Below are 15,257 nucleotides of genomic sequence, written 5' to 3'. Positions count from 1 at the left end.
AACAATAATGCCCAACTTGGAGAGATGAAAATAATATCCAAATTTAGATTTTTATTGAAAGATACTATTAGTTTCCTTACATTTCAAAATACTAAAAAGTAATCTCTTTTCACTATTAGTTCCTGGCCGTTCTTTTGCTGATGTTTATCACAGAAGCAGCAGCTTTTGTTTTGGGATTCATTTATCGAGAGAAGGTGAGTAGAGTGCTAATATGATTAAATGCCTATCATATACATAGAAACTTGGGACAAGTAAATGGCTCGGTGTATAGAACATAGGGCCTGGAGTCAGAAGGATCGGAGTTCAAATCCAGCCTCAGAGACTTACTAGCTGTGTGACCCTGGGCCTGTTTGCCTCAGTTTCCTTATCTTTCAAATGAACTGGAGAAGGAAATAGCAAAATACTCCAGTATCTTTGCCAAGAAAACCCCAAAAGGGGTCACAAAGAGTTAGACATTACTGAAAAGTGACTAAACGATAGCAATATATATATTCATATATGCTCATGGAATGTTTGGTAAGTTTCCTTAGCCCCATTTTCAGTCACCTTGAGGTTGTTTCCAAATGACTTGACTAGTGAAAGAGGTAACACATGAGTGCTTAGCAGAAATATCAAATAACTAACAAAAAGCAATTGTAGGGGGCAGCTAGGTGGCACAGTGGATAAAGCACCGGCCTTGCATTCAGGATGGACCTGAGTTCAAATCCAGCCTCAGACACTTGACACTTACCAGCTGTGTTGTCAGTTAACCCTCATTTCCCCAAGAAAAAAAGGGGAAAAAGGCAATTGTATTCTTTCAAGTTCAGAGTTTTCCTCTGAATCACTAAATGTGAATCTTTCAGTGGCATCTACTCTTTGATTTAATTGGACAAGCTTTTATCTACTACCTTGTGTTCAGGCACTTTGCTAGGCTCTGGTCATATCAAGAGAAAAATCAGACAGTCTCTCTTCTCAGAAAGGCTGACCCCTCTGTATGTAAGAATTCTGGTATCTTTACCATCCACAATTTCTCAACTTTTTGATTCCTTTCCTTATCTCTGGCTAGCTAGGACTAAACATTTTAGCTCTAAAAGAACTTTACATATGTCTCTCTCTGTAGGCCTCACTGGTTTCTTTGGTTGTAAATTTCAAAAAAGAAACTATTCCTCCTCTTAGTATTATATCACAAACTTGGAAGTGGGGAGAGTGGGGGAAGAGAAGAACAACCTGAGAGAAAGTCCAAGAGACAAAGAATATGGGTCCTCTTAACTGTATATGCAGTCAGACCTAGAGTAGGAAACTGGGATTTTGTGCCAGAGCATAGAAATTTAGAAAACATAAACATTTTAAATGATGGTTTTTAAAGAAAATGTGATTGGAAAATGTGTTACACTTCTATTCTAACAGCACTTTGACTGCTTAAACTAGTTAGCAAGATTTGTTAATTAAACTAGGAAGCTTCCAGATGGCATGCTTCCTCCTTCAGGTAGTAGCACTCTGGATCTGCCCTTCCCTGGCTCTTCCCTTATCCTGTTTCTCTTTCTCTTTCAGTAGTGACCTTTTAATTAATGGCCTCACAATGTCCGGGTGTCTTTGTTTCTCTTTATCAAGGTTCAATGTCCCATGGTCTCCTTTTTGCCCTCCCACTTATCCCCATCAATTTGAAGGCATGTTTGGTGCTGCTAGCCCTGAATGTCAGAATTACTAGCTACAACTCTTTTACCTAAATTTTTAAAAATTTATAGATGTCTCATTTTTATATCATCTTCATTTCTGAATATATTTTTTCCTTTTCCTCCTCTCTTTTTTAAAAAAAGTATTTGATTTCTTCTTCTTTTTTTTTTTTTAGTGAGGCAATTGGGGTTAAGTGACTTGCCCAGGGTCACACAGCTAGTAAGTGTTAAGTGTCTAAGGCCAGATTTGAATTCAGGTACTCCTGAATCCAGGGCCGGTGCTCTATCCACTGTGCCACCTAGCTGCCCCTCCTCCTTCTCTTACCATGGGAGCCAATCATATTTTGTAATAAAGATTTTTAAAAGGAGGTGGAAAAATCAGTTTAGCGAAACCAACCAGCTAGGTGGCTCAGTGGGTAGAGCACTAGGCCTGGAGTCAGGAAGACTTGAGTTCAAATCCAGCCTCAGACTCACTTACTAGCTGTGTGACGCTGGGCAAGTCACTTAACCTCTGTTTGCCTTAATCCACTGGAGAAGGAAATAGCAAACCACTCCAGTATCTTTAGCAAGAAAATCCCATGGATAGTATGGTCCACAGGGTCACTAAGAGTTGGATACAACTGTACAACAATAAAAACCAGTCAATTCACAGCAACTGAATCTGACAGACTGTGCAATATTCTATATTTATAGGCCCCTGTCTTTTGAAAGAAGGAAGTGGAATGTATTTTGTCAGCTCTTTTCCCAAGCCAGGTTTCTTGGGGATTATAATATTGATGTTCAGTTTCTTTTGTTGTCATTATTTTATCCATTCAGATTGTTGTCATTTTTGATAATTTTCCCCTAGTTTTGCTTACTTCATTTTACAATCAGTATGTCTTCCTGTGCTTCTCTGAATTCTTCATATTAATTATTTCTTTTAGTAATATAACATCCCATGACATTCCATCCAAATCTAATGTTCTTTTCTCAATCCTCATTCTCCTTGATCTCTCTGCAGCCTTTGACATTGTTGATCATTCTTTCCTTCTTAACTCTCTCTTCTCTCTAGGTTTTTGGGACAACACTCTCTCCTGGTCCTCCTCCTATCTATCTGACCGCTCCTTCTCTGTCTCCTTTGCTGGATTCTCCTCCAGATCACACCCTCTAATTGTAGGTGTTCCTCAGAGTTCTGTCTTGGGTCCTCTTCTCTTCTCCTTCTATATCACTCTGCTTGGTGATCTCATCAGCTCCCATGGATTTCATTACCACTTCTATACAAATGACTCTCAAATCTACCTATCCTGGCCCAAACTCTCTGCAGACCTTCAATCTCACATCTCCAACTGCCTTTTAGACGTCTCTATCTGGATATCCAATAGACATCTTAAACTCAACATGCCAAAACTGAACTCATTATTTTTCCCCTTAAATTCTTCCCCACTCCCCCTCCTGCTTCCTTATTATTATAGAGGGCAATACCATTTCCCTAATTCCTTAGGTTCACAACCTAGAAGTCATCCTGGACTCATTATCTCTTATTCCCCCCCCCCACTTCCATATCTAAGCTTTTGCCTAGGACTATCAATTTCACCTTTGCAACATCTCTGCAATGTGCCTCCTCTCTCCTCTGACACTGCCACCTCTCCTTGTTACCTCACACCTGCACTATTGCAATAGCCTTATATAATATGTAATGTGTAATAAGAGCATACAGATATTTTTGTTTATCGACATAGGTATGTATGTATATATATATATATATATGTAGCTATTTCAGTATAGATATAGATATATACACACATAAACATATGTACATACACACATATTTTAAATTTCAGGTAGTGGCAGAGGTACAAGAGACTATGGATGAACTCTTTCAGACATATGGTAAAGAAAACCCAGAGACAGAGATGGTGGATTTCTGGCAATCTCAGGTATGTATCTGTTAAGGAATTAATAATAATAATAATAATAATTGCCTAATCTGTTTATAATCTATCTTATGAGGTATATGGGATATCCTAAAATTCTTAGTATAGTTTTCAGCTATTTAAAGCTATTTAAAGCTGCACTAAGAAAAACATTAGCATTTGGTTCTTACCAAAAGATTAAGAAAATTATGCTAATATAAAGTTTTTGAAATCTTTAATCTCTTTTCACTTTGCAAATGAATAAAAACTGACTAAATCTTGCTTTAGTATGTTCTTCAAGGGTCTCTGTGGTTTCCTCCCTCTGCTGATGCAAATTTCAGGCCCTCTGCACACTAGGAGACAGACTTCCAGAGTTGCTCTGCCTGAAAATACTCATTTGTTAGTCAGCCCTCTGGTAATCCCTGTCTCTCCTCACCTAGCTAGCAAGGCTGGTCCTGAGCCCGTACCCTTCCATTTTGGTTGGATCTACCAGAGCATGCTCTTTGGTTGCCTAATATTCCAGGGACTCCTCCAGGCTTCACAGTGGTTGGAGTTTTTTTCAATCAAGTTACTTATTTTTATTGATCATTTCCTTACCCACCACTATGTGAAATGCTGTGAAAAATACAGCTTCTAACTTTAAACCCTTAGGACTTGTCCCCTACGAGTTTCATTTCCAAAAACCCATGCTTTGCAAAGTGTCAAAGTTCATATTTGGTACTACCCAGAGCACATAAAACAACAACACAGTGTAGTTCCCCCAAATTTTGCCCCCCTGACCTCATCTGAATTCTGAATAATGGGGTTTCTTCACTCCAGTATATTGGTCTCAATTTGAAATATTTTAACAAATAAGCACTATCAAGTAAATTTTAAGTCAGCAAGAGAGTTAACAGAGGCCCAGGGCATTCTCTGGGGCACTCAAAATTCTTCTTTTAAGGTACCTTGAAGTGTCCATCAGTCTTCACTACTTCAGATAATTCTTCATCATCAAAAACCATGATGAGCTGGGGGCAGCTAGGTGGCGCAGTGGATAGAGCACCGGCCCTGGATTCAGGAGTACCTGAGTTCAAATCCAGCCTCAGACACTTGACACTCACTAGCTATGTGACCCTGGGCAAGTCACTTAACCTCCATTGCCCTGCAAAAAACCCAAAAAACCCAAACAAAAAACCCAACCCATGATGAGCCAGAATTGTATACATTAATTCCACTTTTGTTCCATTTGAGGATCTTACATAATTTATTGCTATTTTTGTGTTTATAATGGTATGCATAATATGTATATATGTATATTATATATATTATTATTTTACTAGAGAGGAAGCTTGGATAGTAGATAAATGTGCCTTAGAATCACAAAACCTAGAATCTTATCTCTGACACATTGAATCTGCAACCCTGAACAAATAACTTAACATTTCAATGCCCTGGGCATCCCTCTTAAGATTATTAAGTGGCAGACCACTTACTAACCTGCATTGATGGAGGAAATTCCCTACAAATCTGGTCCCTTCTCCCTTCCTCCCAAAAAAGTAATTTATTAATTATTTGAGATGTAGGAAGTGGTAGCATATGCTTTTAAAAATTATTCAAAAGCACATTTCTAAGGAAAATTAACTGCTTTTCATTCTGTTTCAGTTTCAATGCTGTGGTGTTAAGAACTACACTGATTGGATTAATAGAGAATGGTTCAACCACACAGGAAATAACAGTGTCCCTCAGAGTTGCTGCAAACAAGAATATAAGAATTGTAGTGGACTCATCAGTGAACCTCAAGAACTGAATACAGAGGTAAGGCTCACCTTGGATGCACAAAGGATATTTCTATTATTCTAGCTATTTTGCCTAGAGCAGCACTTGTTAAACTTTTCCCCTTCTTCCAACCCCTTTTCACTCAAGAAATTTTTACATGACCCTGAGTATATAGGTATATAAAACAGGTATACATAACCTTTTACTGTTGCCAAATTTTTCTCAATTTCCACATTTTGATACCCCTGTATGGGGTCACGACCCACAGTTTAAGAAACTGGGGCCTAGAGTAATGTTACACCTGATTTTGGGGCTGGAAGTAAGGGTGAGGTGGGGGTATTCCAGATCTATAATTTCACTGGTATAGGAAATTTCCCTTTGAAAAAGCTTGTTATGTCAGTTTGGGAGCCTCTAGTCCTAGAGAGTTGCCTGGGCATGGGGAAATTAAATGACTTGCCCTTGGTCATAGGATTTTGAGAGCAGTCCTCCTTCCTTTATGCCTTACTGCTTCTCAGTGAAACTGATTTTATGTGTCAGAGTCCAACTTCTCCATTTCTGTATGTGGGCAAATGATCACTAAGAAATCAGTATTTTGCCACCATAAAGGATTGGTGTTGTAGATTCAATATATATTCCTGAACCTGATGAGAAAGCTATAAAAGCCTTTAGGGAGTTAGAAAAAAATACAGTTTATCCCTACCCATCCCCAAATCATTGCATACAATTTGTAACTTCCATAGTGTTACTATTTGCCCATAGGCAAAGACCCTCTGAAGCTCTATAGAATGGTTAATATAAATCAAGAATGTACCCGGTTCTACCAGAAGGGTTATAAATTGTATGAGATTTTAAAAAATGATAAATATTCCTAGAAGAAATGGCATACACAGGACTTCTCTTCTCCTCAATACATGTTACTATATCATGATATTATATAATTATACTACTATACATTTGGCTAAAAGAGTGAATGTGATTCTTTCAGAGCCTGCTTCAATAACTTCCTAAGAGATGATATATATATATTTTGGAGAGAAATGTCTTTATTTTTAATTATTTCTTATTCTAAACTTAAATATTCCAAAAAAGGAGAATTTTGGTATATATAGCAGAACACAAAAGAATACTCTTTATGAAATCATGAATCTCTCTTTTATTTGCTTGATTTTTTCCTCAGGTATGTACTAAATTCTGCATGGTACTTTCCAGATTATTCGGCTCGTCTTTTCTTACTTCTGAATTATAGGAAAACAATAGGATGTTTTCATCTGTGCAGTTTTTCGAGTTACAATGGCCTCCTTTTTGTCACCTCTACTGCTAAGCCCTCTCTCCCCTTTAATTCGCCCTCCCTCCCAAATTAAAAACTGAGAGAAAGAGAAAGAGAACCTTGTAATAAATAAACACAGTCAAGTAAAATTAATCCACACACTGACCATGTCCAAAAATGTACATCTTTTTCTGTACCTTAAATCTATCACCTTTTCTCAGGAGGGTGGGTAATACATGTTTCTGGACATGTGGCTCTTCATTCCTCTGATCAGAATTCTGAAGTCTTTCAAATTTGGTTTTCTTTATAATGTTGCTGTGCTTATATAAACTGTGCTCTGGGCTCTGCTCACTTCACTCTGCATCAGTTTATTCTGTGAAATAGTCTCTTTTGTCATTTCTTATGGTACGGTTATATTCCATTAAAATAGTTATAAGGCAATTGAAGGCACCTCTTTTCTTTTTCTCTTTTCAGTGCCCCTTCTTAAGATCAGATGGTTAGTTTACCTTGTGACTATCTTCTCCTGTTGAGTTTTATGTATTTTTATATCAACCTGTGTGTGTACAAGTGTGTGAGCCTTGAATGTTTCAGAAAAGTGATGTTGCATCTGATGTCTACCCTTCTCTGACTCCCCCTTCTGTTTACTCTTTTTTCTCCACATATCTCAATTATGAGAAATAACAAGTTCCACTCCCTTTTTCTCCCTTCTACACTAGTTGTAATGTAGCTTTATCCTTCATTGTCTTTTCCTTCTAAAAACCCTTATAACAACCAATCCACCTTCATGTCATTAAAAAACAAACAGGGGGGGCGGCTAGGTGGCGCAGTGGATAAAGCACCGGCCCTGGATTCAGGAGTACCTGAGTTCAAATCCGGCCTCAGACACTTGACACTTACTAGCTGTGTGACCCTGGGCAAGTCACTTAACCCCAATTGCCCCGCAAAAAAAAAAAAACAAACAAAAAAAAAACAAAAAACCAAACAGGGGCAGCTAGGTGGCACAGTGGATAGAGCACTGGCCCTGGATTCAGGAGGACCTGAGTTCATATCCGGGCTCAGACATTTAACACTTACTAGCTGTGTGACCCTGGGCAAGTCACTTAACCCCAATTGCCTCACACCAAAACAAACAAACAAACAAATAACTCCTTCACTGCCTAAAGTTCTAAGTGGGACTTGTTTCTTCTCTAATTAATCTGTTAGCATAACAACCTCATACAACTCCTTCCAATTGCCCAAATAAATTTATCTTCTTAAGTTTCTCTGGACTTGTGCTTGTATTTCACAGTTCTGACTCAGCTCTGGTTTTTTCATCAGTAATGCTTTAAAGTTCTTTATTCCACTAAAGGTTCATTTCTCCCCATAGGATCATACTTAGCTTTTCATGTAAGTTATTCTTGGTGGCAAACCTCTATCTTTTTCCAGTTGGAATATAATATCCCATATCTTCTCTTATTTTTGGTATAAGCTGCTAGTTCCTGTGTGATCCTGATTGTTGTTCCTTGATACATTCACTGTTTCTTTCTGGGTGGCTTGTACAGTTATTCCTTCCACATCATAACTTTCCCCATAGTGGTTTAGATATATTACAGATCAGCATAAGAAATTAAATGGGAGGGGCAGCTAGGTGGTGCAGTGGATAAAGCACCAGCCCTGGATTCAGGAGGACCTGAATTTAAATCTGGCCTCAGACACTTGACACTTACTAGCTGTGTGATCCTGGGCTAGTCGCTTAACTAACCTTCATTGCCCTGAAGAAAGGAAGGAAGGAATTTAATGGGAATTTGGGGGCAAGTTTTGTAGAAGCCACAGATGACATGGGAAGGCCAGAAAACAACACAGAAGTTTAGAAACTCAGAAATGTATAAAATATAAATGTAGTATTCTATAATAGCAACCCAGATTTTGCAATAAGGTACTATAAAAGACAAAGAAAAACACCAGACTTCTCTGATATGAAGGGAGGGCCAAAATTTTTATGCAGATTTTCCAGGTTGCAGGGGAGCTGGATACCTAACCCCCATGATATGGAAAGGATAACTATATATTTTTTTTCTTTAATGTGGGAGCTCTGGGTTTTGGCTGTGACATTCCTGGACATTTCCCTTTGAGGTTTCCTTCGGGAAATAATCAGCAGCTTCTTTCTATCTTTACTTTGTCCTCTGCTTTTAATACAGGTGTTCTTATCCTATGATTCATGAACTTGTTTTGTTTTTTACTATTTCGATAACTGTATTTCAATATAGTTTCTTTTGTAATAATCCTATGTATTTTATTTTATGCATTTAAAAACACTCTGAGAAGGGGTCCATAGGCTTAACCGGACTGCCAGACAGATCCACAATAAAAAAAAGGAGGATTTGAAAACTCCTATTCTGATAGATTTTGTCAGTTTTCATTATTTCTTGAAATATATTGCCAAGCTTTTAGAAAAAAGTATCATTATTTCATGGAGGCTTAAATTGTCTCTCTTTGAATTGTTTTCCAAGTCCATTGCTTTTGATATCAGGTATCCTACCTTTTCTTCTTCTTGTTTTTCCACTTTATTTTGACCTTCTAATATTTCTTGTTGCTTGGAATCATTGATTCCTATTTGATCTGTTCTACTTTTTAGAGATTCCATTTCTTGTATAAGATTTACCACTTTCAAAAAAAAAAAGATTTACCAGTTTCTCCTTTAAGCTATTTATTATCCTTTCAATCATTTCCTCCAGAACTTTTATTTCATTTTTTATTTATTTCTTAATTTCTTCTAAGTGTTCACATAGTCCTTGCAGAAAATCTATTTTTTCCTTTGAGTATCTGTTTGCATAGCCATGGTACACAACAATCAATCAAGAACAAGAATGAGTAACTAACAAAGCAAAGTTAGCTAGCTGCAAAAATAATACTACCAGTGGGTGTATGTGTGTATGAAATACAGCTTAACGAATTAGCATATACACAGGACAATTAAAAACAGACATTGCTATAGCACAAACATAAAACAATCTAGTTGTTAAGGGCTAAAATTCTAGCTAAACTGTCTAAAATATCTAATGAGTGGTTGCCAATAAATTATAAGCTTTAGCAAGAGTTAGACTTTTAAGCGTTTATTAAGGAGAATAAGAATTTGATAAAGAGAGAAAGAAAGGCCTAGATTCCTATCTATTAAAGGGAGAGCGCATTTCTAGCTGCCTTCTCCACCAGCATCCCCAGGAAAGAGAGCTAGACCAAGCGCCAGTCTCTTCCTTCCTCTTCCCACTAGCCTACGTCACTTCCTGACGCCAAAGAAAAGACTCCTGGTCTTGCTCTCAAAGACCTTCGCTTCATGGGCGGAACTCTTCTACAGTAAGTCTCCAGAAGGTGGCGTCATTCCAATCGTTACATAGTGAAATAAACATAATAGCAAAATAAGAAACAAGAAATTCAAATATGTAGTAATTCACATGTATATCAGTAAACATATGTTATTATATACAAGGCACATTTCACATGAGCAATCTCTAGTCTTGTTGCCTAGATACAAGTGTAACTATATCTTCAGATTTACCTGTAACATCATAACTTAGCCTAAGGATTGGTCAAATAGACCTAGTTCTCTTGTTAATGACTGATCTCTCTAGACCAGAAATAGTAATTGGTATGAACTAACCATGAAGATCATTATAGACATGTGTGTCCACATAGCACTGGCAGCCTTGTCAGGTTATCTGTCAGTATATTACTGCTTCATGGATGGCACAGTAGATAGAGCGCACTGGTCTTGAAGTTGAGAGGACCTGAATTCAAATGTCACCCCAGACATTTAGTAGCTGTGTGACCCTGGCAAGTCACTTAACTCCAATTGCCTTAAACATCCAGGGCCATCTCCAGCTGTCCTGATATATGTCTTGCCACTGGACCCAGATGACTCTGGAGGAGAGAGTGATGTTGGTGATCTTGCACAGCCCTTCCTCACTTAAATCCAATTCAGTGCAATTCATGACATCACCCTGATGTCATGGTCCTCTTCAAGAATGAAAGACAAAAAACTATAGCTTCATGGGTTGAATCTATACCGTAGGAGTATCTGTTGCAGTTTCAGGCAGGAAAGAGTTGGTCTGGATTCAATTCTCTTGCCTTATAATAATACACATAATCTCCTTAATTGGATGCATCACTGCAGTGCCCATATCTGAGTCAGTGTCTTTGTACATGTGATGGAGTCCTATACCAAGGGGTTTGGGGGCTTAGGTTATATCTTTTTTTTTTTTGCTTTGGATAGAATTTTATTTTCCAAAATATATGTAAAAACAAATTTTAACATCAATTTTTAAAAACTTTGTGTTCCAACTTCTTTAGGTTATATCTTATTATTTATATTCCAGATAAACAGAAGCATACCGTATTTTATTACCACGTAGTGAAGAGCATCCACAGGGCAACATAAGGATTTGGGGGAATGCCTTGGGTGTGTCTTAGGCCCTTCCAGCTATTTCAATTTTTTCTTTTCACTAGGGCTGTGCTGGGGTAATGGAATTGCGGATAAAGGAACTTATCAATTACATCATGATTGTCATCCTAGGATTTGCTGTTGTAAAGGTATTTATCTAAATTTTCCAGATGAATCTTCCCAGAAATACCTTATTCAGAGTTGTAACTAAGGTGCTATGATTAGAACATTGCCCAGAGTGTCAGCATTTGGGGTATATCTCCATCCTGTGGTAGTCCAGAAATGTTGTTCCCATGCTGTGTACTTCCTGTTTCCCTCATTGCCTTAGTATCACAAGGTGCCCACCTTCTAAGACTCACCTTCCCTGCCAAATTCCATTGGACTTTTCTCTAATTCTTATGACATAGAATGAGTGCCTGGATTAAGAATAAGGATGAAGGATAAATCTTTAAAACAAATACTGTATAGAATATCACAGTAGGATTTAGCAACAGTAAGAATATATTAGAAGAGATAGGCAAAGAACTCTAAAAATGAAGCACAAAGTAGTGCTTACTGAGTCCTGTAGTGCAGACAAGAAGCTGAGCAGCGTGAATGGCAAGGGTTCCTGGAGGAGAGAGGAGATCTTTCTTTGCTGTGGTCACTTTAAAGAGGTAAATGAGTCTCTGAGAAAATCCTTTTCTTTTCCAGTTTTTTGGAATGCTGAGCATCTTAGTGATTGCATGCAGGAAAGAAGAAAATGGCTACCAACCCTTGAACTCTGGAGTATTTGCTTGAAAAGAGATGAGCAAAATCACTTCACTGAATCATTCAAACACAAGTGGCTTTCACAGACTGACCCCAAAGAATATTAGAACCCTGTGGATAAATATTTTTATTCATATGGACTGAAGATGATGAACTCTGGAATTTGTCATTCCTTACCACTCTGTTCTCCCATCACACTGACACACGATCAGCAATATACATGAGAAATAAGACTTGATTAACTGATTCTACATCTAAATACACCTAGAATAAATATGGGCTGTAAAAATACCACATTAATGGGGGACAGTTGGGAACAGTGCTATAAATGAGTGACAGATGGAATATTGAGGACTTGGGCTTAGATGGTGTTATTTTATTATTATATATAGGTTGTGACAACTTTATGACTGTATTGCTACTTAGCTTTTTAAATTATGAAATATTTCAACTATCTGGGGCTTAGGTTGGCATATCATACACCTAATTGGGCTGTTTTGGTTGTTTAAAAACACTAAATTAAGTTATAACGAAATTGATTGTTAAAATGCTAACCTAACTCGTTTATTTGATTCAGCTGTATTGTTTTGACAAGCTTATCACTTCCTGATACACTTCAGTGTGAAAGACATGCCCAGCTCACAATAAACGAACCTAGTTCTCTTGCTTATTTAAATTCCATGGATTTCTCACGGAATGACAGATCACAAAGAGTTCAAAGAAATTTCAGTCCTTCAAAGTCCAACTTGTCTATATTTGACTGAGAATCCCCTTGACAACGTCCTCAACAAGTCTTCAGTTTAGAGAATAAGTTTTTAAAAGAAAGAGAATAGTTGAAAGGTTTTTTTTCACATTATGTAAAAGTTGTCTTCTAGATTAGTACTTTTTTACTTTAAATGTAACATTCCTGTAACCTACTTTTCAAGCCATAAAGGAAATGTGAACTGAGTTTAAAACATCCCGAGGTTTTTCTTGATATCAGGATGACAAATGAGTGATTAGGTAGTTCTAGTTAACTATCAGCTCTTTTCAGTAGTGATATATTAGCCATCTTTTGTTAACAAACTATAGCCTTTTTTTCCCCTTTTTCCTTTGCTTTCCTTTCCTTTTTCCTTTCACCTTTCCCTCTCCCTCCCCCATTGTCCATGAATTTAAGCAATTCCAATAGATCAGCATGGAAGATTTATCCTACTTCCTTTTTTCTTCCTGGACTAGTTTACACCTCCTTAGGCAAAAAGTGGCCATCCAACCTGAGGGGCTCTCCACATTGGTACTAGGCAGTGTAGACACCTGATTGGCCCCGAGTGGCCCACCAGCTTCAGTCGCCCCAGCAGCACCATTCTGTTTCGGCAAATTTTAGACATTTTCACACCCACAATTGTCTTCTATCATCTTCCATCTCATTTTAGGTTTTGAAATATTAATTAAGACTTATTTAGGCTCACATGCATAGATGAACCAATTACAGTGCTGTCAGATTACAATAAAATGTTTCTTTAGGATTTATGGCTATCTGAAAAGTAGACAGGCTTTAATATGCTTTTCTCCTGAGGAAATAAAGAATTCCCTGGGATGAGAAGATTTTTCTCTTAAGATTAGTAGCTTATACTTTTTTTCCCCCAAAATTCTAGAAGATATGGATACCTTTTGGACTTTAGGCAGTTATAAAAGGCCTTTTTTGTGGCTTTCAGAGATCAGGTTTTAAATTATTCAGTACCAGTTCTGAAGTACTAAAGAGTTAGAATTATTTTATAGGAAGCTGAATCTTTAGGTAACAACAGAAAAAACAAACTTTTAAAAAGGCAGTTGTCTTATGATAAATGTAGAAGCTTCTCAAACAGTGCTGTATTAAAGGAACAAGTTGTTTTCCACATAGTTTCTCAGGATTCTCTTAATTACACAATTATTCTTGCTCTGGTATATCACTAGGTAATTACATGCATTTTAATTTAAACATTCATGTACTGAGCACTGTCCTTACTAATTCTTCAAAAATCACCTTGGAGTAATTTTAACAAATTAATAAAATATATAACGCCTAAATTTGTTTGCAATTATTGCTTCCCTGTTCCCATGGATACATATGAGAGAGAGAGAGAGAGAGAGAGTGAGAGAGAGTTGAAGTCTGTCAGTGCCAAACTTATCTGTCACTAGAGACAACAGGACACATGAATACAACCATAATAACGAATGTTAATTTGGGTTCTAATAGCTGCAGCATGATACAGTGGAAAGAGCTTTGGAGTAGGAGGACCTGGGTTCACATCCACTTCTGTTACTACCTGTGTGACCCTGGATAAATCAGTTTTTTCACTTATAAAATTGAAGGGGTTGGACTAGATGGTTTCCAAAAACCTTTTCCGTTCTAAATCCATCAACTGAATATAAATTTTGCTTTTATTTAGTTTTACAATTTCTCTATCGTACAAAATATAAAATTATAATCATGGGTGATATCAATTGATATTTATTAAGTGCTTATTTACTAGTCACCTTAATTTCGGTTCTAACAATTACAGTTGAGGATTAAAGTGCTGGAGATTTTTTAAAAAAGCAAAAACAGTCCTGGTCCTAAGGAGTTTCTATTCCGGTGGGGGGGACAGCATCTATAAATCAATACATATAAGATAAATACAGAATAGATAAAAGGTAAAAAAAACCAACCAAACAAACAAACAAAAACCAGAGGGATGACAGGAGGAGCCGGGGGCAGGGCAAGGGGAAAAGGCATCCTGAAGCAGGGAGGAAGGTGGTGCTTGAGCTGAGTCTGAAAGAAATCAAGGGATTCCCCCCCCCACCCCCCGAGGCAATTGGGGTTAAATGACTTGCCCAGGGTCACACAGCTAGTACGTGTTAATGTCTGGGGTCGGATTTGAACTGAGGTCCTCCTGAATCCAGGGCTGGTGCTCTATCCACTGCAACACCTAGCTGCCCCAGAAATAAAGCGATTCTAAGAGTCAGAGGTTGGGAGAAAGGAGCATTCTTGGTATAAGGGGAACAGGTAAAAGCAGTGGAAAAGTGGAAAATGGAAGGCTGTGTATCTGAAATAGCAAGCAAGTAGGCCTGTATGGATAGAGGGGAATAGAATGTAAGAAGGCTGAAAAAGTAGGAAGGGGAAAAATGCTAAACAAAGGGCTTTATATTTGATCCAAAGGAATCAGGAAGCTTTGAGAATTAAAAGCATTTGGTACTTTCTACTCTTCAAAAAATCAAGTTTTTGTTTACATGAAAATCAATTGATTGAAGTTCAGTTTCTAAGTTTAAAGTAAAATCTTTAACCAAGATGTTTTAATTTTTTTATTGAATTATTATTATTTTTTTTTGTGGGGCAATGAGGGCTAAGTGACTTGCCCAAGGTCACATAGCTAGCAAGTGTCAAGTGTCTGAGATCGGATTTGAACTCTGGTCCTCCTGAAACCAGGGCTGGTGCTTTATCCACTGGGCCACCTAGCTGCCCCCAGCCCAATATGTTTTTGGGTTTTTTTTGGTGGGGCAATGGGGGTTAAGTGACTTGCCCAGGGTCACACAGC

The 15,257-nt window shown here is 37.6% G+C and overlaps 1 protein-coding gene across 1 annotated transcript in view; it reads left to right on the top strand.

Moving 5' to 3' along the window:
* LOC122737123 (tetraspanin-36-like) overlaps nucleotides 1-13,763 on the top strand; it is a 56,783-nt gene extending 43,020 nt beyond the window's left edge. Inside the window, exons 3-7 of the mRNA XM_043979585.1 lie at nucleotides 120-194; nucleotides 3,473-3,568; nucleotides 5,186-5,338; nucleotides 11,046-11,129; nucleotides 11,671-13,763. Of these exons, the coding sequence (XP_043835520.1) occupies nucleotides 120-194; nucleotides 3,473-3,568; nucleotides 5,186-5,338; nucleotides 11,046-11,129; nucleotides 11,671-11,757 (495 nt within the window). The 3' untranslated portion in view covers nucleotides 11,758-13,763. The remainder of the gene's footprint in view (nucleotides 1-119; nucleotides 195-3,472; nucleotides 3,569-5,185; nucleotides 5,339-11,045; nucleotides 11,130-11,670) is intronic.
* Nucleotides 13,764-15,257: the final 1,494 nt, after the last annotated feature.

The sequence above is a fragment of the Dromiciops gliroides genome, chromosome 1, assembly GCF_019393635.1.
Source record: "Dromiciops gliroides isolate mDroGli1 chromosome 1, mDroGli1.pri, whole genome shotgun sequence".
Lineage (NCBI taxonomy): Eukaryota > Metazoa > Chordata > Mammalia > Microbiotheria > Microbiotheriidae > Dromiciops > Dromiciops gliroides.
Note: the sequence above shows the minus strand (reverse complement) of the source record. Positions and strands in the feature narration are given on the sequence as shown.